This window comes from Physeter macrocephalus, chromosome 4 (genome assembly GCF_002837175.3).
Source record: "Physeter macrocephalus isolate SW-GA chromosome 4, ASM283717v5, whole genome shotgun sequence".
NCBI lineage: Eukaryota > Metazoa > Chordata > Mammalia > Artiodactyla > Physeteridae > Physeter > Physeter macrocephalus.
The window spans coordinates 42644357-42666823 of NC_041217.1; the positions used below are offsets into that span (position 1 = coordinate 42644357).

At 37.0% G+C, this 22467-nt stretch overlaps 1 protein-coding gene across 1 annotated transcript in view; it reads left to right on the forward strand.

Moving 5' to 3' along the window:
* LOC102977482 (dynamin-3) overlaps positions 1–22467 on the forward strand; it is a 306536-nt gene that overhangs the window by 158758 nt on the left and 125311 nt on the right. The window contains exons 3-4 of the mRNA XM_055083872.1: positions 460–609; positions 2079–2282. Coding sequence (XP_054939847.1) covers positions 460–609; positions 2079–2282 — 354 coding nt within the window. The remainder of the gene's footprint in view (positions 1–459; positions 610–2078; positions 2283–22467) is intronic.

Below are 22467 nucleotides of genomic sequence, written 5' to 3' on the forward strand. Positions count from 1 at the left end.
GCAAATGTTGTTTCTAAATCTTCTTGCCTTCTGAAGCTATATTTATATAATTTAGCATTCCATCGTGATAAAGTGGTGATATTGAAAAAGGACATTCTAATAGAATTAGTAGGTAGGCTTTTTGTGTACCCTAGCTCTAATTTCTTTGACAATTGGTTGCTATTATTTGTTTCATCATTTGGAGGGCCAGAATTCTCTTTATTTAGTAGGCTAGGTGGTTTAAAGACTGCTTATAATACTTAATTCCTTATCTGAAAATCAGAAATTTAGCAGCCTTAGCATTTGAACTGTTTAATATTTCTAAAGTATTAACTGTGCTTTTTGGTAACTACTGTGTTCTCTCATTGTGATGGCTGAAGAGGCAATACTGTATACTTTGACTTGTAATTAAAGAGGCATTATTTCCTTATTATTGCAGGAGTACATGAATTTTAGGTTGTATTAATTTGTCTTTTGTAGAATATGCAGAATTTCTACATTGCAAAGGAAAAAAAATTACAGACTTTGATGAAGTTCGCCATGAGATTGAAGCAGAAACAGATAGAGTAACCGGAATGAATAAAGGGATTTCCTCCATACCCATTAATTTACGGGTCTATTCCCCACATGGTAAGTAAAATAACAAAATTCCAAATTCTTGTCCTCAAAAATTTTTACTATATTAATTAACATACAGTATTTATAGAAGATTTTTTTTTCTCTCAAAAAATACCGAGTTTCTAGGATTGTGCTTAGATACCTCAGTAAATGGTATTATCCAAACAGCTCATAAAATTATTTATGGGGAGACAGGAGGAGATAACTTTTAAAAGAGAATTGAGTACGTCATTTTAAAAAGTTTTCTTTATGTTTATCTTAAAGTTTTAGAATTCCGAAGAGGTATGCATGAAAACTTCCATTTTTAATATCTTCAGTTTTTGCAAAAATCTTAGAGGTGCATGGTACTATGGTTGAGTTATCCTTAATGAATTTTCTTTCAGTCCTATATATTCCTCTTTAATCTCTTCCTGAGGAATCAACTGTGGTTTTTTTTTTTCCCCCAGACTGTCAGCAGAAACTCGTCAGATACCCAGTTCCTGGTGTGTGATACAGAATAGCCTCCATTCTGACTAAGATTTTAGTGGGGCAGATTTTATTTTATTTTATTTTATTATTATTATTTTTTTTTTTTGCGGTACGCGGGCCTCTCACTGTTGTGGCCTCTCCCGTTGCGGAGCACAGGCTCTGGACGCGCAGGCTCAGCAGCCATGGCTCACGGACCCAGCCGCTCCGCGCATGTGGGATTTTCCCGGACCAGGGCACGAACCTGTGACCCCTGCATCGGCAGGCGGACTCTCAACCACTGCGCCACCAGGGAAGCCCCTGGGGCAGATTTTAATCTCCTATCTTCCACCCAGCTCTGTTGCTTTTAAAATGGACCATGAGTGACATAAGCTTAATTACGACTTCCCAAGAGGACTTGGTGCCAACAACGTAGCGTGCAGAGAGAATGATAGCCAGGTCGGGACTGGAGTCACTGACTCGGTAGTTTCCTGGGCTCCCAAAATGGTGTTCCATGAGTCTGGCTGTATAGCCTGCACACTAAACCTCATGGCACCATGAACGGCTAACGGCTTTCCTATAGGTTAAGTGGCTAACACTCTGTAAATAATGTATGATATTTTTAAAGGGAAGGGCAAACCTTACCCAGAGAAGTTTTACACCATTTGAAGACAATGTACAAGACTGGCAGACAGCATATTCACTTATTGTTCAGTGTTTGAGTTATAGCCCCCGGATACAATTGTGACAGCTCTCTGAGAAAACTATTAGGTATGCAAATCAGTGCTTTTTAAATTATGTTAAAATGATCATTTGGCCTAGCACAATCATATTATAAAAATAGAGAAAACTTGAAAAGCCATTTTGAATTCTATCCTTTTTATTCTATGCACGTGAGTCAAAGTTCTTCAGATACATAATATGTAAAGCTCAGCTTGTTTTATTTCTACTAAAGTGACACATGATTCTGCATTGCTGATATCTTTCAGCATTGACGGTATATGTAAAACCTTTTTTTTTTTTCTTCCTTTCCACAGTGTTAAATCTAACCCTTATTGACCTTCCTGGAATTACTAAAGTGCCCGTGGGAGATCAGCCACCAGATATTGAGTACCAGATCAGAGAAATGATTATGCAGTTCATCACACGGGAGAGCTGTCTGATTTTGGCTGTTACCCCAGCCAACACCGATCTTGCAAACTCAGATGCACTGAAACTAGCTAAAGAAGTTGATCCTCAGGGTGAGTGTATGGCCCATAAGATGAACAGGAATTAATTTAAAATGTCAAGAGTTTGGGTATATTTCAAGGTAACACAAATTCTCATGTTGATTTTATTATTAATTAAATTCACCATTATTAATATTGTTGTCTCTTTCATATTTAAGATGCTGAAAGAAAAATAACTGGGGAATATAGTCTAAACCTATATAAATAAATGTAAAATTAACTGAACTGAGATCTAGGAAAATAGACATTTCTAATTGTTATGAACTATTTATTTTAACAGCTAATAAAAGAAATTTCTGATACAGAATTCAGATTCTCCCCTTAGTTTTTATGAGTTATCTGAATATACTCCCAATAAAAAAATCTTTTCTGTTTTTGTTTGTTTTTCATTAAAATAGGAAGCTCTTTTAATGCATGTAAGATATTATTTAGTTTATAATATTTGACTTAAATCTCTGCTTTCATAATATATATTTGTTACTGGCATTTCAGAATCCAAAAAAGTCCCTTATTTATGCTGCTGATGTTTGACTTTTTCTTTCTCTGAGCTGAGTAATAATTTATGTTCAGGGACCCCAATGATGGGTCTTTGTGTGTATCTATTTAAAGAAATTATGAATGGCACTCAGTGATGTGTCCTTTCAAGATGCAGATGCATCTTCTCCAATTCTAGGAATTAAAAAAAAAAATTAATTGCCCCATTTTCTCTGGCCTCTTTATCTGGAACTCTTATTATTGACATCTTAGAACTCCTGGATTAATCCTCTTTTTTAAAAAAAAAATCTCATTTATCATCTGTTTGTCTCTTTGTTCTACTTTTTGCAATTTTTACATAACTTTTAGCTCCTCTAATTTTTCATTTTTTATATCATTTAAAAGTTCCAACAGCATTTTCTTATTTTGTGAATGTAATTTTTAATTTTTAAAATAGCATCGTGCTCTTGGCTTCTCAAGTGCAGTATCTTCTCTAAAGAATTTTTTTTTTTTTGCGGTACGCGGGCCTCTTACTGTTGTGGCCGCTCCCGTTGCGGAGCACAGGCTCCGGGCGCGCAGGCTCAGCGGCCATGGCTCACAAGACCAGCCGCTCTGCGGCATGTGGGATCTTCCCGGCGGGGCACGAACCCGTGTCCCCTGCATCGGCAGGCGGACTCTCAACCACCGCTCCACCAGGGAATCCCCCTTTGTTTCTATTTCATTTATTTCTGATCTGACCTTTATGATTTCTTTCCTTCTGCTAACTTTGGGTTTTGTTTTTTATTCTTTCTCTAGTTCCTTTAGGTGTAAGGTTAGATTGTTTCTTTGAGATTTTTCTTGTTTCTTGAGGTAGGCGTGGCATGTGGAATCTTCCTGGACCAGGGCTCGAACCCATGTCCCCTGCATTGGCAGGTGGATTCTCAACCACTGCACCACCAGGGAAGCCCTTCTCTAAAGATTTTAATGAGAGCTTTTTGAGATTTTCTTTTTGTAATCTAGAATGTCTCTGAGTTTTTTTTCTGGTTGTTTGTTTTGGTCATTATCTTTGACGTTAGAGACCTTTTTCAAATGATTAGTGATCTTTTGCTGTTCTCGTATATTTAAGAGTAGAGCACTAAAAAGCTGATGGAAGGTCTGCCTGTTCTTGAAAGGGATTCATTGACTAATGGGCTTTTCCATAGGGTGATTGGGCTGGGACCTGGCCATTTTGTGGGGAGACTTCCTCAGCTGCTATTAGATTCTGCAAGTATTTTCTCTTGAGCTGACTTGGTATAAGCCTGATGTCCAGTGGTCTCAGAGCTACAAGGAAGAATTTGAGTTGGTGGGGGAAGGTGGCGTGATTCTCACTATTCAGCATGTAGACTTTTCATTAATCCCTCTGCTTTCATAATGGCATTCCTGAAGGTCTTCTTAAGTCCAAAGTCCCTCTGGTTCATCCTCTTCTGAAAGTAAATCTTCAGTATTCTGCTGAGGTCAAGGAGGAGTAACTGTGTGGGTGTGCAAGATGGGAAAAGGAGTCTGGCGGCCTAACAGTAAACCATATAAACTTTCAGCCAGTTCTATTTTCAGCTCCTCTTACACTACTAACCTTGGTGCCTTCAGTTCTTGAACCTTTTCAGAGTTCTGCAGTAGTGACTGGTTTTCTTCTTCTTGGCTTCTTCCAACATACCTGAGATTGGGGTTTGAAACAAAGCAGGTGGAAGTTCCAGATGGCTACATGGGGACCATCACCAGGACTCCTTCAGCATCAGTGACTTGGGAGAGCCAGATTATGGATTGGGGCTGGAGTCTAGTTATAAAAATGATACAAAAACACCCTTGTCTCAGAAGCCTTCTTGTTCTGAAGGAGACAAAACCAGGTTATCTGATTGGAACAGAGAGAGATAACGCTTCCATCAATGGATTCTAGTGAGTGCAGCACAATCACATCCCTGAGAAGTCCACACTTACTTCAGATGAAACTTCATGGAGGAGTACAAATGATATCCCCAGTCTGTCTACCACAAATCTGTATCCAGAAAGTTAAATAAGACTTTTTTTCCTGCTATAGACCTGGCTTATTTTACAAGCTTATTTTTATTAGCTGCCACTTAGAAATTGCCATGTAAATGTTCATGAATTTACCCCAAATGAGCCTCATTTCTTGTGGCTCATTTTAACTCCTGCTTTGTCAAAGATAGGCCCTCGTTACCCCGGTTTTTTATATCCTGTAAATGGTAGTCCTAAGAACAGATTTTTGAAAGTTTGCTGATAATTCACAGGGAACTTTGCAAATAATTGATAATTTTACAGAAATAGAGAAAATATTCAATGCCACTGTATGCTACTTCTTTGTCTACTCTTGCATGGTGATCGCTAGGAGGACAAATTCATTGCCTGAAGGCTCATAAGTACAATTCTTGGGTTAGTTACTAGAAGTTCCTTGCTAACCTCAGGGTTTATTATTTGGTTTTGAATAAACTTCTGAACACTGTCATGCTTGAGAACCCTCAGGTCTGCATGGTGATTAGGTCTCCACCAGAGACCCACTTTTGTGTGCTGCTATCCTGAGGCTTTGGCTGGTCCTGGACATCACTGAAGCTCCAAAGGAAGAGGGTGAATTCTTGCCCAAAGCAATAGGGTTCACATTTGTAGTAAAAGAATTAAAATAGAGAAAAGAAGAAGCTATAGGACTCAATGCAACTTGAGCTTAGAATATGAGATATAGAGACATGGTATATTGGGGTTGACAAATAGATACCTTTATTTACCCTCTGTGCCCTCCCAGTCATTCTGTGGGAAGACTGAATCATTCTAATATCTGATTCAGAGGTCTAGTTTCCCTTATAATTACAGCTTTGGTAAAAAAGCAGTGACACCAACTTTGGTTAGTTAGGTATGTGTTGCTTAACTTCTACATGTTTGTGAGTTTCCCAAATTTCTTTCTGCTATTGATTTCTAATTTCATTCCATTGGATTGGAGAACATATTTTGTATTATTTTAATCCTTACAAATTTATTGAGAATTGTTTTATGGCCTAACATGTGGTCTATCCTGGAGAATATTCCATGTGCATTTGAGAAGAATGTATTTTTTGCTGTTGTTGGGTAGAGTGTTCTATAGATGCTTTTTAGTTCTATTTGGTTTATAATGCTGTTCAAATATTGTTGCCTTCTTGGTCCTCTGTCTGGTTCTTCTATTATTGAAAATGACATATTGAAGTCTCCCATTATTATTGATAAATTGTCTGTGTCTCCCTTCAATTGTGTTGGGTTTTGCTTTATGTATTTTAGGACTCTGTTGTTAGGTATGTTTATACTTGTTATGTCTTCTTGATGCATTGACCTTTTTTGATCATTATAAAATGTTCTTTTTTGTCTCTAGTAACAATTTTTGTCTTAAATTCTATTTTGTTTGATATTAGTGTAGCCACTGCAACTCTCTTTTTGTTACTGTTTCCTTGGTATATCTTTTTCCATTCTTTACTTTCAACCTATTTGTGTCTTTTAATATAAAATGTGTCTCCAGTAGATAGCACGTAGTTGGATCAATTTTTAAAAAGCCCATTCTGCCAATATCTGCCTTTTGATTGGAGTGTTAGTCCATTTCTATGTAATTACTGAAAGATAGAATTTATGACTTTCATTTTGCTATTTTATGTATGTAAGTCTTTTTGTTTCTCTATTTCTTTATTATTGCCTTGTTTTTTGTTAAAAATGTATTTTCTAGTGTACCATTTTAATTACCTTGTCATTTATTTTAGTATTTTAAAGTTATTTTCTTAGTGGTTGCCATGGGATTACAATTAACCTCTTAATTTATAATATGGTTCAGATCAATACCAACTTAATTTCAATAGTATACAAAATTTTTGCTTCCATATCGCTCCAGTTCCTCCCTTTCCTTTGTGCTATTATTGTTCTATAAATTACCTTTATACATCACAAGCCCATCAACACAGACATAATTACTGCTTTATGTAGTTCTCTTTTAAATCAGATAGGAGAAAAAAGTTACACACAAACACAAATACATTATATTTTTTTACATTTACTTATGTACATTTGTCCCTTGGTATCTGTGGGTGATGGCTCTAGGACCCCCAGTGGATACACGCCCAAATCTGCACATGCTCAAGTCCCTTATATAAAATGACATGATATTTTCATGTAACCTATGCACATCCTCCCATATACTTTAAATCATCTCTAGATTACTTATAATACCTAATACAATGTAAGTGCTATGTAAATAGTTTCTGGTGTGTGGCAAATTCAAGTATTGCTTTTGGCAACATTATGGGATTGTTTTGGTAATATTTTTGATCCACAGTTGGTTGACTCCATGGATGCAGAAACTGTGGATACGGAGGATCAACTGTAGTTACCTTTACCAGTGTTCTTTATTTCTTTGTGTGAATTTGAGTTACTGTCTAGTGTCCTTTCATTTCAGCCTGAAGGACTTCAGTTAGTATTTCTTGTAGTGTAAATTTGCTAGAAAGGGATTCTTTCAGTTTTTATTTATCTGGGACTCTTAATTTCTCCTTAGTTTTTGAAGGAAAATTCTTAGCTGATAGTCTTTATTTCACCACTTTGAGCATGCCATATCACTGCCTTCTGACTTCTGTAGTTTTCTGATGAGAAATCAGCTGTTAATCTCACTGAGGATCCCTTCAACATCATGAATCTCTTCTCTCTTGTTGCTTTATAGATGTTCTCTTTGTCTTTTGAAAGTTTGATTATGATGTTTATAGATATGGATCTCTTTGATTTTTTTTTTTTTTCCGGTACGCGGGCCTCTCACCGCTGTGGCCTCTCCCGCTGCGGAGCACAGGCTCTGGACGCACAGACTCAGTGGCCATGGCCCATGGGCCCAGCTGCTCCGCGGCATATGGGATCCTCCCAGACCGGGACACGAACCCGCATCCCCTGCATTGGCAGACGGACTCTCAACCACTGCGCCACCGGGGAAGCCCTCTCTTTGATTTTTTATCCTTCTTGGAGTTTGTTGAACTTTTTGGATGTGTAGATTGATAGTTTTCATCAAATTTTGGACATTTTCAGCCATTATTTCTTTAACTATTCTTTCTTCCCCTTTCTTTTCTTTCTGAGATTCCCATTAAATGTATGTTGGTACACTTGATATGCTCCTTTATTTTCTTTATTCTTTTTTCTTTCTGATCCTCAGATGAGAGGAGCAATCTCAACGGACCTGTCTTAAGATTTGCTGATTCTTTTTTCTGCTTGCTCAGATCTGCTGTTGAACCTTTCTAGGGAATCTTTTATTCCTATCATTTTAATTTTCACCTCCAGAATTTATTTTTTTAAAATAATTTCTATATGTTTATTAATATTCTATATTTGGTGAAAAATCATTCTCTTACTTTTTTAGTTATTTAGATATGGCTTCCTTTAGCTCTTTGAAGATATTTAAAATAGCTGATTTAAAGTCTTTGTCTAGTAGGTTCAATGTCTGGACTTCCTCAGAGACAGTTTCTACCGCATGCTTATTTTCCTGTGTATGAGGCATACTTTCTTCACACATCTTGTAATATTTTGTTGAAAGCAGAACATGTTAAGTAATATAATGTGGCATCACTCAAAATCAGATTCCTCTCCTCCCTCAGTGTTTGTTTTTGTTGTTGGTTGTTGTTGTTGCTCTTTGTTTGCTTAGTAATTTTCCTGAGCTAATTCTGTAAGGTCTGTATTCTTTGTTATTTGTGGTCATTAAAGTCTTTACTCAGTTTTCTCATTGATCAACTAGTTATTAGACAGAGATTTTCTTAAATGCTCAGAGCCAAGTAGTCTCCCAGCATTTGCTGAAAGATTTGATGTGCATTTTGGAATATGCCTTCAGTGCTCAGGCAGTTTATAACTCTTCCTTAGTCTTCACTTCCTGCTTGTCTTCACTTCCTGCTTGTGTAGAGCCTTAAGGTTAGCTAGAGGTGAGAGTTTAGGGCCTTCTGAGATCTTTCCTGAGAATGTGCACAGCCCCAGGCATGCATGTGGCCTTCTAGATTCTAGATTATACAAAATTCACAGGCCCTATGGCCATCTCATTCCCCCAATTTTTCTTTTTTTTGGTTGTCATCTTTTTTTCCCCAACTGTTATTGCTGCCTGAGGCAGGTGTTATGTTAAACAATTGCCACTGATTGTTTTCCACATGCTACCTGGGGGAAAAGGCTATTTGCACTGAGTAAGCTCTGAGTTGGGCCAAATAAAGAAAGCTCAATGAATGGGTATTTTTAGAGAACTACTAGACAGGTTAAATAATTACAATTCTCTGAAAGTGGTGCTTTTGGTGTATTCCAACCCCATTCTTTCCCTTCCAATAGCTGCTGGCTGCTATTTTTTGCTGTGATTGTGGGATTTTTGGTTTTTAAGGCTACTGCAGAGCTAAGGAGAGGGGAATGGGAATAGGGAAAGTCCAAACAGCACAAATCTCTCTGTTATTCCTGAGATCCAGTGATTTTGTTGAATAAATGCCCCTCACATTGTTGTAAACCTTTGGTTAATTTTGAGAGTTCTGAAAAAGTTGATTTTGACAGCTATTGCCAGTATTCTTGTTGCTTTTATGGTGGAATGGCCTTTTCAGAGGTTCTATTCCACCATTCCTTATTCCATTCCAATATTCTTTATCCTAGTCCTATATATCTTTAATAATCAGGACATTTTCATATAAAAGCCATCTGAATTGAGATGATGAGGATGATCTGGTTGTGATATCTGTCACCCTGTTAGTCTTCAGGATTGATTTGGCTGGCTTAAAAGTAACCTGTTCTCATCACTTCATGTACATTCTTCCTGAAGTTTTGCCCTTAGCTAAAGAGGATTACCTATTTAGATAATAGAGGACCATTCTTTATTCAAGGTGTCTAGATTATAATCTTATCCACCAAGGTACATAATTATATAGTTTTCTGAGAAGTGGTCTATTTCAGGCAGTAGCTACTTTGCACTAAATTAAGCCTATTTGACATAGATAGGCCATTTTCACCTTAGCAGGACTTGGGTATATTCGAATATGTACTTGAGAAGGAAGTTTATGTTGATAAGTTAATTATAAATTATTTGCATAATGATCTTAAAAGTTAAAGCTTTTACAAAATAAATGTTACTAAAATGCTGGGATAGAGTTATACATTTTTTATATTAAAATAAGATTCATGATGAATTATTCTCCCAGTGTATGTAGAATGTCACAAATTTGTAGCTAGACAAAGGTTGAGCTTATCTTTTGAATTATTTGTGAAAAATGTTTTTCTGACTAAATGAGGATTTTCAGTACAACTTCAAGGGGAATGGCTGTGCTATTTAAAAGGTCAAACCCCTAATCATCAGAATTATTTAATGTTTTACAAATATTTTTCCCAGTATAGTGGTCTTAAATTTTCAAAGTACTCTTACGTACTTTGGTTTTAGTCTCACCAGAATACTTTGAGGTTGGCTGCGTTGAGGTCATATTTTGAGATGAGGAAATTTGTTCAGGTGATGTGCACAGTGTTGAATAACATGCCTGCAATCACACAGTGCATTTGTGATAGCCCCTTCCTCCTCATCTAGTGCTCTTTCTACTTTATCAGACCATTCTTCAATTAATTGCTTTATTAAATGATATAGATGAAAGAACACAGGATTTGGAAACTGATCTGTCACTTCATGGTTGTATATTCTTGGGCAAGTTATTTAACTTTTTCGAACTTTATTACCTCTACTCTAAAATGACATGAAATTATAATAAACCTCAAAAGGTTGCTATGATAATTAAATAAGATAAATTTGTCTGTAAAGACAACTCAAACTCTAAATGGCTAGCCAAATGCTAGCAATTATTTTCCTCTTGAAAATATTCACAGTATACTACTTTGTTATTTTATTTTTTGTACATCATTTATAGTATTAATAAACCTATAAAACAATCAGTAGCATTCTCTAATCCAAACTGCTGCCTACACTAATGTGAACTAATAAGGCTTGATAACAGTTAGAATTGTAATAGAATTATTTTGAATATTTTAATAATGTGTCATAAAAATTAAAATAACTTCAGATTCACCTGCAAATTGCTAGATTAACTGTAGGTAAAAGAAGACCTTAGCTGGGTTGAGGCTGGGATAGGGTGGAAGGAGGGTTGTCCTTAGCTTGGCTGGATGTGTTTAAGGCATTGTGCCAGCTGCTACTCACAGATATAGAGTAAGAAGGCCAGACTAGGATTCTTACCATGGAGACTGCATTGATTTCTCTAAGAAACATTTGCTCCAGCTATTTAGAAGTTCTAATCAGGTGCATGAAGAATTCAGTCACTGCCTTTGTTAGTTAATCCATTAATTTGTTATTCAGCAGACATTTATCAGGCATCTATTGAGCCAGACAAAGTGCTTGTGGTCCTTAGCGTTAATTCTATATGCTGGACCACCTAGTAGAATCCTAGGCTAGGTAGATACACACTACATATTTCTGATTATTTTTGTGACTTTCCACTACTTAAAAAAAAATAAGCTGTTTGCATGGCATCTTGTCTTATGTGTGAGGTCATAAAAGTTCCCAGAAAAAGGTTTACAGAGGATCTGCTTTATGAAATGAACATTTTCATATTTTAGAGGATGTGATTTGGCTCACAGCATATATTAATTCAAGTGAAATGGGTTGTGTAATAACACTGTGTGTCATATGTTATAACCACAAGTATCCTGTCAGGTAGGTGGCATTGCCCAGTTTTATATAAGAGGAACTGAGCTTAGAGAAGCTATGGAACTTGCTCACGGTTAGACAGCTGGTGAGTAGCAGAAGCATGATATGAGCCTACCTATCTCTGAGACCAGTAGGTGTAGTCTACCACTGTATCGTCTATCTTTCTCACACCAACTGTGTTTTAAACACTTTGTTCAGTGATAATCATGAACACGTTAGATTTTTATAAAATTTGAGTAATACCTGCTTGATAAAGTAGTTTTATGGTACTAAACATGGTGAAGCATTGTTAAAGTTATGTTGAATTAGGTTTTGCTTCATAATTCTTCTCTTTAAAGCAGAGATTTATTAGAATATCTCTATCAATCCGTACAAGAAACAGACTCATTGTCAAACTTAAGGATTGAACTTTTAGAGGAAATATTATAAATGCTGGCTAAAGAATTGGTTTGGAAGAGTTCATGTTTACATTCTCACCTGAATGCTTCTTCATTATTTCCCAAAAGCACTCAGTGAATATTATCTTCAACTGGTTTAATGTGATTTTTACTTTTCATATCAGTTTTCAATATGGCTACATTGCTTTAACTAATTTTAAAAGATCATTATAGTTGCGTCTTCATTTATTCAACAAGTAGTTAATGAGCAACTAATATATGCTGGACACCACTTTGAGCAGCATGAATACAGTGGAACAAAGCAAATCTTGGCCTTACGCAATTCACATTCTAATGGGGGAAACAGCCAAGATGTCTGATAAATGATTATTTTAATGTCCAGTAGTGATAAGTGCTATGAAGAAAAATAAAATAGTATAAGGGAAGAGAGAGTGATGGTCCATGGAAGCAGCATATGAGCAGAGAACTGTTAAGTGAGGGAACAAGCCCTGTGAATATCTGGAGGTGCAGCATTCCAGGTAAAGGGGACAGCAAGCACAAAGGACAGGGAGAACTGGCTTGACCTGTTAAGGAACAGCAAGGAGGCCATCGAGGATGGAGCTCAGTGAGAGGAAGAGAAGTACTTTCTGCAATCAGAGAAGTAGGTGGGCCCAGATCAACTGGGGTCTTCTAGGCCATGACAGAGACTTTGTATTTTCCTCAAAGTGTGATGAGCAGCCGCTGGAGCGTTTTGAGTGTAGAGAGACAAGATCTGATTTATGTTTTCATAGGTCAGTCTGGCTGCTGTGAGAAGAAATAACTAAAAGAGGGGCATGAGTATAAACAAGGAGATCAGTTGGATTACTCCTTCAAAGAGGTCCAGTGGGGAGAGGGATGATGTGGCTTAGAATAAGAGAGTAATGGTACAGAGGGAAGAAGCTGTCAGACTCAAGATATATTTTGAAAGTAGAGCTGATAGTTTACTGATGGCTTGCTGTGAGTAAAAGAAAGGAGTCAAAGTTGACTCCAAGGGTTTTAATGGTGATGCCATTTACTGGGAGAGAAACATGGTTGGGGGAATCAAGTGTTCCCTTTTGGACATATAAAATTTGAGATGTTTATTAGTTACCTAAGTAGTGGTGCTAGAGACTAGAATTCAAGGGAGAGTTTCAAGCTGGAGTTATGAATCTGGGAGATATCAGCCTAGAGGTGGTGTACTGAGTTGGATTATATCCCCCCCAAAAGATATATCTAAGTTCTAACCCCTGATAACCTGTGAATGTGTCCTTATTTGGAAATAGAGTCTTTGCAGATGTAATTAGGTTAAGAATCTTGAGATGAGATATTCCTGGATTTATGGCACTTCCTAAATCCAATGACTAGTGTCTTTGTAGAAGAGAGAGGGAGATTTGAGAAGGACACAAAGAAGGCCATGCCAAGATGGAGGCAGATATTGGAGCAAACCACCAGTTTGTGGTAATTTGTTGTGACATCCTTAGGGAACTAATTCAGATAATATCTAACTCCTTGAGACTAGTTGAGGTGAGAGCATGTAGATGAAGGTAAATAGAGAAGAGAAGGAAGGCCAAGGAAGTAGCACTGGGGCTCTCCAGTATTTTAGTAGTGGTGAAGGGGAGGAGAAAAAGCAAAGGTGACTGAGAAGTGGTAGAAACCCAAGTGAGTATGGTATTCCTGAAGCCATGGGAAAAGAGGATTTCAAGAAGGGAGTTGTCATGGGCTGTGTCAAATGCTGCTGAGAGATCAAGAGGGTGATTTGGTAGGTCAAGGCCGATTCTACTGCTCAGGCATTGTAAGGAAGCCCGATAACAGTAAGAAATGAAACACAGGAGCTGGTAACTATGGGAAAGTGGGATTTCCCTTACATTGTAGTGAAGTGGTGCACCCAACCTAATGGCATAAAAGGCAGTGAATCTATATTTCTTTGCCCCTCTGACTTGGCAGTTTCCCCAGTCCTCACAGCTTGTATTCAGCTTCAGACTTATAGTAATTCTCTGTGAAGAACCCAGGAAGTGCTGGGAAGCTGCATCCATTCAGTTGCTTGTATTCTTAGCCCATGAATTCCTTCCACTGCTTCCTGGAAGATTCAGTTGTAAACAGAAGGAAAGCACCCTTGAACTCTGTCTAAGTCATCATTACTTTCAACTTTTGTATATAAACCAGACTTTTATATTTTCATGTAATGGCGATGAGGGTAGAGAATTGACCTTTGGATTTGGCACATGAAAGTCATTGCTGACCTTGATAAGAAGGGTTTGGTAGGAAAGTCTCCTAGGAGAAGGTTCAAAGGAGACTTGGATGTGAGGAAGTGGAGATAGAATACAGACAGCTTTCTCAGGATTCACAGTAGAGGGAAGCAGAATAATGGGACACTAGTTGTTTAAGATCAGAGAACGTTTTTTGAAGGATGGGCGATATTCATAGCATGTTTGTGTGTTGATGAGAATGGACCAGAAGAGAGAGAAAATTGTTAAAGAAGAATAGAGATGGGATAAATATAGGAGAAGCAGGATAAAGACAGGATAAATATATGAGAAAAATCCTTGATTAAGGGGAGTGGGAATGTTACATGGGGTACCTGTGGGAGTCCTTGCCATAGATAGAAGAGAATTAGATTGTTCTCCATTTTAAGAGTACAAAAGGCAGAGGACATGGATACAGATGAGGTTAGCTGGTTAGATTGACTGGTGGAGAGATAGCTTTCAACATGTTGAGTTAATTTATGATGGTGTAATATCCACCTATCCTGATAGGTTCTAATGGTCATATAATAAAGACGCCATGTTTACACTGCTGTTCAACATGACTAGAAGTGACACTAGTATCTTTGTGTTTTATAGATACTGTTATACCCTCGCTGAGCAGTTCATCCCAAAGAGACACTCACATTTTCTGTATAAAAGCAGAAGAGTCAGTCCCAGCAGTGGTATTGATTTATTACTTGAGCATGAGTTCATTACCCATGAAGACTCTCACTGCGCCTTTTATCTTCTAGGCACAGCAGTACTTTAGCATTACCCATCAAGCTTCTTGTCTACAATAGAGGGGTGTTTAAAGGCCTCACTAGGGAGGCAAATGTGTCTGGAAATTCCTTTCATGGTGATTTATTTCACAGCAAACAAATTTCATTTCTAAATCTAGCATGACCAGAGGTCTTCCGGAAGTATAAAAAACACTCCAAGAGGAGTGTGAGACCTCTGGTTGGGAAAGAGGGCACCATTTTCTCTTGAGATGAAATTTGTGATTTGGTGAGAATTTACCAGGAGGCTGGAGGCAGACTTCCTTATTTGTTTTGTGGAGGTGTGTCCAACCTACCTCCTCAAGGTTTTGCCTTTCCACAAGTCTCCGTATTCAATCTGGAAAAAGTTAGTTCATAGGTGATGTAAGCTGATACTCATTGACCTTTGGCAACACTTAGCAGTTGCCAAAGCACTTTACTTTTCTATCTGGTCATGGAGGTGCTGGAGGTGCTGTTAAGTTAAACAGAAGCTTCAAGCATCCAGGCGTTAAGTCAGCATTCAAAATATGATGAATATGTTTATAAAATGCAAATGTAAGAGCAATCCATGGAGAAAAACTATTTTCCAGTCAGTGTCTCTTTCTCTGCAGCTATTCTTTTTTCCTAATTGGATTCTCTCATTTTACCTTGAAATTCTTAGCTTAAATATTTGACCATATTAAAAACAATTAATACAGTTGTCCCTCAGTGCCCCTGGGGGATTGATTCCAAGAGGCTCTGCAGATACCAAAATCCATGGATGTTCAAGTTCCTTCTATAAAATGGCATAATGCAATGAATACAGTTCACCCTCCTCACCTGCAGGTTTTGCATCAGCAGATACGGAGGGTCGACTGTAGATATTAAGTAATTAAATCAAGAGTGCAAACCCTACCTGATATTAATTGAATCAATTAATATTTGTGAAGCTATCTGATTCTTTAAGAAGAAATAACCTAGTGTGTTAACTCATACAAGGCATGTTTTGAGTTCTTAAGGGATATGTTTTTGAGCTTATTTTTAGCATGAGTGTGACTCTTAAAATCAATTAGTTTTTTTTTTCAAATGGAGGAAATGCTAGGAACAAAGGCTAAAACCAAAATATTTCTGGTCTTTGAAAAAGTTGTTTTACATTCTTTCTGTTCAATCAATCATTCTTTTAAATTAAACATCTACTATGTACTAAGCTTGAACAAGGAATACATTAGATATCTGCTCTAAAGAAAGCAGGGACCACAGATATACATGACCTTACAATCCTGTGTGATCAGAACTTTGATAGGAGGTGTATGGAATATATCATCATAATATTATACTCTGAAGCCTGAGAATTACGGATGCATATTTCAAATTCATATTGCTATTTTACATTTGTACTTGAATTTCAAGAGTTTCATGTGTATACAATTCGAATAAGTTTGTTAAATCTTATGTTAGAAATCAGCCTCTTTGCAAAGAGAGTAGTTCATCTGAAGATTGATAAATAGGCTTGCCCAAGTGTAGAGAAGAACTTCCATTTGAGCTTTAAAAAGTATGTTGAGTCTTAGAATTATATTTAAGATTATATTTAGATTTATATGTCATATATAAATCACATCTAGATTTATGTATGTCATAAAAAGTATGTTGAATCTTAGAATTGGAAACATGACAACAAAAAAATTCATCTTAATAGGCTTAAAAAAGATTTTTTTACAAAAGTGTGTACTTCCTGATATGCTATTTTTGTTGGGAAAAATAAAATAACCTTGATTATGAAATTCACCATGAAAGAGAGAAAGAGAATAGATTTAGGACTTGAATATGGATATAAATAAATAAATAAATTTAATTCTTTTAAAAAACAGGAATAAAAGAGAAAAACGTGAAGACGTTGGTAACAGTGAATGATGTTCTATTAAAACGGAACTTGTTATTGTCATCAAGATTGTATCAGTACAAAAGGCCACTAGATGTGGATTACTAAAACTGACACGTTCATTCCTTTTGCCACCGGGGGTCACTGTAAAGACGTTGCTTGAACAAGTCTAAAATTTCCTTTTGTGGCGTTTGAATGTAGAAATTTAAATGTGAAAAAGAAACACTATTTACTAGAAAGACTAAAAAATATATATAAGAAAGAAATAAGACATATTCTCTTGTTCCCTAAATTGCATATTACTGATCTGAATCTTTCTTAAGACTTCTGTTTATATTGATATATGTATAAGTGTTGCATTGCTATTCAGAGTGGAAGTGTTTAAAGTGACTTTAGCATTATAGAATAATTGTATTCTCATGTGTTTCTTGTTTCAAAATTCAAAGATATTTAAAACACAAGTAATAGTTACCTATGCAATTAAATCTTACTCCTGAATTCTGATATGACCATAAGCTTCTAACATTCCCATTAACGTAGATAGAAACATATTCTATAATCCATCTCCAGAATATCTGTCCAAACCAGATCTATATATTTATTTCATTGACAGTATAAATAAAAATATCATTAAAACAAAACAAAACTGTTCTAAATTTCTATAAGACCCTCATTTTCCATGGCTTTCAGAATCTCTCTCTCCTTCCCTCCAGCTCTATCTTCCTTTCCTTTTTCTTCTCTCTGTTCTTCGTCTAACATTTCTTGAGTGCTTGTTATGATCCTTGAATAGAAGGAGAATTATTTCTTCCACCGAGACAAGAGTGAAGTAAGAAATTTAGTACATGCAGATAGAGGTTCATCTGTAGATATCTGGAGAGGCATTTGACGAATTTATTGCCTATTGACATAGGTTTTTTTCTCTTAAGTAAGAAGCAAGGCTATAGGCTGAGAAGGAACTGGGAGTCAGGATGTGGGTGGGGGAACAGTAAGGAGGATAGGAGAGAAGGGAGTTGTGTAAGATGTTTGAGGAGAAAGGTATTTTGGACAGCCACTGTGGGGAGAGAAGGAGAAAGTGGGCAACATTGAAGGACTCCATTGAGGCCAGAGCCATCTGCACCAAGGCTTCAGGATTTTATGATTCCCAGGAACACTCAGCAGCGAAGGATTTTTTTTTTTTTTTTTTTTTTTTTTTGCCGTACGCGGGCCTCTCACTGTTGTGGCCTCTCCCGTTGTGGAGCACAGGCTCCAGACGCACAGGCTCAGCGGCCATGGCTCACGGGCCTAGCCGCTCCGCAGCATGTGGGATCTTCCCGGACTGGGGAACGAACCCACGTCCCCTGCATCGGCAGGCGGACTCTCAACCACTGCGTCACCAGGGAAGCCCAGCAGCGAAGGATTTGAGAGGCAAATACTTGGATTGCTTTTGGGTCAGAATTCTGCGGGATCCATTGGATGGAAGGCAAAAGAGTTGAGGATATTGGAAAAATAACAGTTAGAAAGATGAACTGTGAAATCCTTGGAGGAAGGGAAGAAAGGGAAGCCAAAAAGGACCCATAAGTTTTGGGGAAAATGGGATGGTTCAGGGATGAGGTTCCAGATAAGACTGAAGAATATCAATGCATTATTCATAGTAGGTGAGTAAAGAAATTGGAAGAATAGGAGTTTGTGGTTAGAGACTAGAATATTAGAGTTTATAATTTACAGTTAGAACTAGTCCAGATAATAAATGTCCAGGATGTGATCATGGGAGGAAATTGCTAAAATGACATGCAGGTGAAAATTATTGAATAGAAGAGCTCAAGAAACTAAATACATGAAGAGAAATGAATACATCGTCCTCACATACATTGATGCTGCCTGGATAATGGTGGAACTAAGGGTGGTGAAGAAGACCCTGATGCTGAAACCTGCAATAAAGAGGGTGTGTCTGTGTGTGTGTGTTTGTGTCTGAGTGTTGCAGATGGGTGTCTGGGCATTTGGTAGATGACGGCAACAAGGAGGGACAGAGGGTGCTATAACCAGATGGTGTAAGGCTCCAAAGCAATATTTTATATGAAGGTGGAAGATTTTGGTTTGGAACAGAACTGAGGAGTAAGAGCATTAACCTTCATTCTCTTTTCTTCCACCAGAGGGGCATGAAGGAAAGAACTAGATGAAGCCAAGGAGGTGAGAGCTATTGTTTAGACCAGAGCATGAGTGTGTTGGAGTAATATGGTGACAATAAAGACAGTTCCAGGTGGCATAGTGCAAATGATTGGCAGAAAGGCAGCAAGGGGAGGAAGCGGGAAGCATGTTGAAATGAAAGTACAAGCTGTTCTGCTGAAATAACCAGGAAACATTCTTAAGAAATGTTGCCTTAATAAAGAAAGTACACAATAAAAGCATAAGACATATAAAAATTACATTTTAAAACAGTACAGACTAGTGGTTAATAGCACAAACTCTGGAGCCAAACTGCCTGGGCTTGAATCCTGGCTCTACCACTTACTAGCTGTGTGATCTTGGGCAAATTTCTTAATCTTTACATACCTCAGTTTCCTCATCTGTAAAATGGGGATAATAATACTACCTTCCTTTTAAGATTGTTATGAAATTAAATGAATTAATATCTGCATAGTATTTAGAAAAGTTCCTGGCACTGTAAAAGTACTACATAAAATTAACATACTTCGTTGGTTAGAAAGTAGGTTTGTGGCTGTTGAGTTTCAGACTAACAAAGTTATTTTTCCTGCAGGAATTTCTGTGATAAAAGCCAATAGTTGCTGTATTTTCAGGAAGTTTATAGCTGTTAAACTGAAGTCTTACTCAGCAAAGTTAACCCTTGCTTTCTACTTCCTTCTTGCTTGTCTCTTCTTAGGGTTTGCCAACATTATCACTTGTCTAATGCTCCTTACACATTCATGTGTTGTCACCTTTATAACCCATGATGATGCACAAAGCCATAGCCAGTTGGATTACCTATACAGTTGTGTTCATGGGTGTGTGTGTGTGTGTGAAACACAGTTTCTGGTGATGGTGCCTATAGTGATCTATATAATGAAAATCATGTTCCCTATTTAGTAGGTCCCAGTGGAGCTGATGGACTTAATAGAAACTTTTGCTGTAGGAGAAATTCTTGTTCAGATGAAGGACAGATGACCTGAGAAGCTTGGATTTGATTTGGGAGTGAAGGATGACGTTAAAAGAGATCTGGTGCTATCAACTAGTTCCAAGTTAACCAACTGGAACTTCAGTTAAAAGTGTTTCCACGCTATTGCCAACAGAGTCCCTGGATGGTGTTCTGAACCAGACCATTTTGTAGTCAGCAGTCTGAGCTATCTGTTCAGGATTTCAAATAGTTTGCTGAGGGCTATGAGTGGAGCATTATTAGTTACTGTCTGCAGTTAAAACCCCCTGTATGAGAAAGGTAAGAGTGCGAAATATATAACAGTCCCAGGTCTACAACAATGATGGAGTCCTACTGGGCAGGCATTGTGAAGACTTCCTAGCCTGCAGTGAAAGAAGTTTATTGATTAAATCCTAAGTGTACTTTCTGGGAGGAACACCCTTGTCCGCTGTCCATTGTTCTCCCAGGGCTCCACCTTCTGGGAGTTTCATCCTTGTGCATTATCCTCTAAGACATATCTGAAGTGGAAATGAGGGATTATAACCTTCTCTGGAAATGCTTAGCTTTTACAGCCTGTTGTCTACTTGTAAAATCTTGGGGTCATAAAGGTTTTAAGACTCAAACTATCAAAGGCTTTTTCAGGGCAGGCTTTTTGTTTCTTTGGGAATACAATTTCTTAAAAAACTCATTAAGCCTTAACTATCTGCTTCTAGTTAATTCCATGTACAAACAACTACACCAAAAACTTTTTCCTAGACATAGATCTTAAAAGATCTTAAATCTGTTTTTTTGTTTCCTTGCCACCAATACTCTTTCCCCACCCGTCTTCTCTCTCTTTCAACTTATTATGGTTATCTTCAGGCTACCTGAGACTATTGGCTTGGGTAGGGAGGTATGTATTTTAAGTGTAAAGTCTGATGAGTTCTGATGAACATATACACTCATGCAACTACCATTACAACCAAGATAAAGAACATTTCCATCACCTATAAAAGTTCCCTTGTGTTCCTTTCTAGTCAGTCCCACACTTGTCCCCTAGTCCTGGTGCCAGGATACCACTGATCTGCTTTTTGTTGCCATCTGTTAGATTTGCCTTTAGAGTTCTATGTAAAATGGAATCATCCAGTAAGTACTCTTGGTGCCTGGGTACTTCTGCTCGGCATAACGTTTTTGAGATTCATCCGTGCTGCTGCATGTTTTAGTTCATTCTTTTAAATTGGTGAATAGTATTTCACTGTGTGGCTATGCCACATTTTGTTGATTCATTTACCTGTTGATGGAACTTTAGTTTTCTCCAGTTTTGGGTGATAACAGATAAAGCTGCCATAAATATTTATGTACAAGTTTTATATGTTTTCATTTCACTTGGGAAAATAAGAGTGGAATTGCTGGACTATTCACAATAGCCAAGACATGGAAACAACCTAAATGTCCATCGACAGCTGAATGCATAAAGAAGACGTGGTACATATGTGCAATGGAATACTACTCAGCCATAAAAAGAATGAAATAATGCCATTTACAGCAACATGGATGGACCTAGAGATTATCATACTAAGTGAAGTAAGTCAGAAAGAGAAAGACAAATACCATATGATATCACTTATATTTGGAATCTAAAATATGACACAAATGAACCTATCTACGAAACAGAGACAGACTCACAGACATAACAGACTTGTGGTTGCCAAGGGGCAGGGAATTGAGGGAGGGGTGGAGTGGGAGGTTGGGGTTGGCAGTTCTAAGCTATTATATATAGAATGGATAAACAACAAGGTCCTACTTTATAGCACAGAGAACTGTATTCAATATCCTGTGATAAACCAAGAATATTAAAAAGGAGTGTATACATATATATAACTGAATCACTTTGCTGTACAGCAGAAATTAACACAACATTGTAAATCAATTTAAAAAAAGTGGAATTGCTGGGTAAGTGTATGTTTAATATTTTTAAGAAACCACTACAAATTTTATTCCCAGCAGCAATATGTGAGTGCTTCAGTTGCTCCACATGCTCACCAACACTTGGTATTATTAGTTCTATTTTAATTGTAGTCATTGTAATGTCTGTGTAGTGGTATTGATTTGCATTTCCTTTACGACTCATGGTGTTTAGCATCATTTCATGTCCTAATAGGTCATTTGTAAATTTCGTTTTGTAAAGTGTCTGCCTATTTTAAACTGTCTTCTTAGTATTAAGTTCTGAAGCTTAATAAAAATGCTGATGTAAATATTTTATTATGTAATGCAAATATTTTCTCTCAGTCTATATCCTTTCTATATCTTTTAAAGAACAAGTTTTAATTTTGGTGATGTATAATTTTAATTTTTAAAATATGATCCACATTTTTTTATCCTAAGAAATCTTTGCCTAATCCAAGTGTGCAAAGATTTTTGTCCTATGTTTTCTTCTAGAAGTTTTGCAGTTTCGGGTTTTTGGTTTTTAAAAAATTTTTATTACTATTCAGAAAAGCTTAATCCAAATGGTGTTAACTGAGGCACCAATTAACTTTTGACGCAGTAGGAAAAGATGCAATAAAAAAGTAGTAAAACTAGGACAAAATCAAATACACGAAGCACATACATAACTAACATTCAAAAGCAAGCTAATTGTAAATGTCTCAATATTCTACTATTACATTATAAAGTCACAACTAATATAAATCTAAAAAATATAGCTGGATCATTTTTC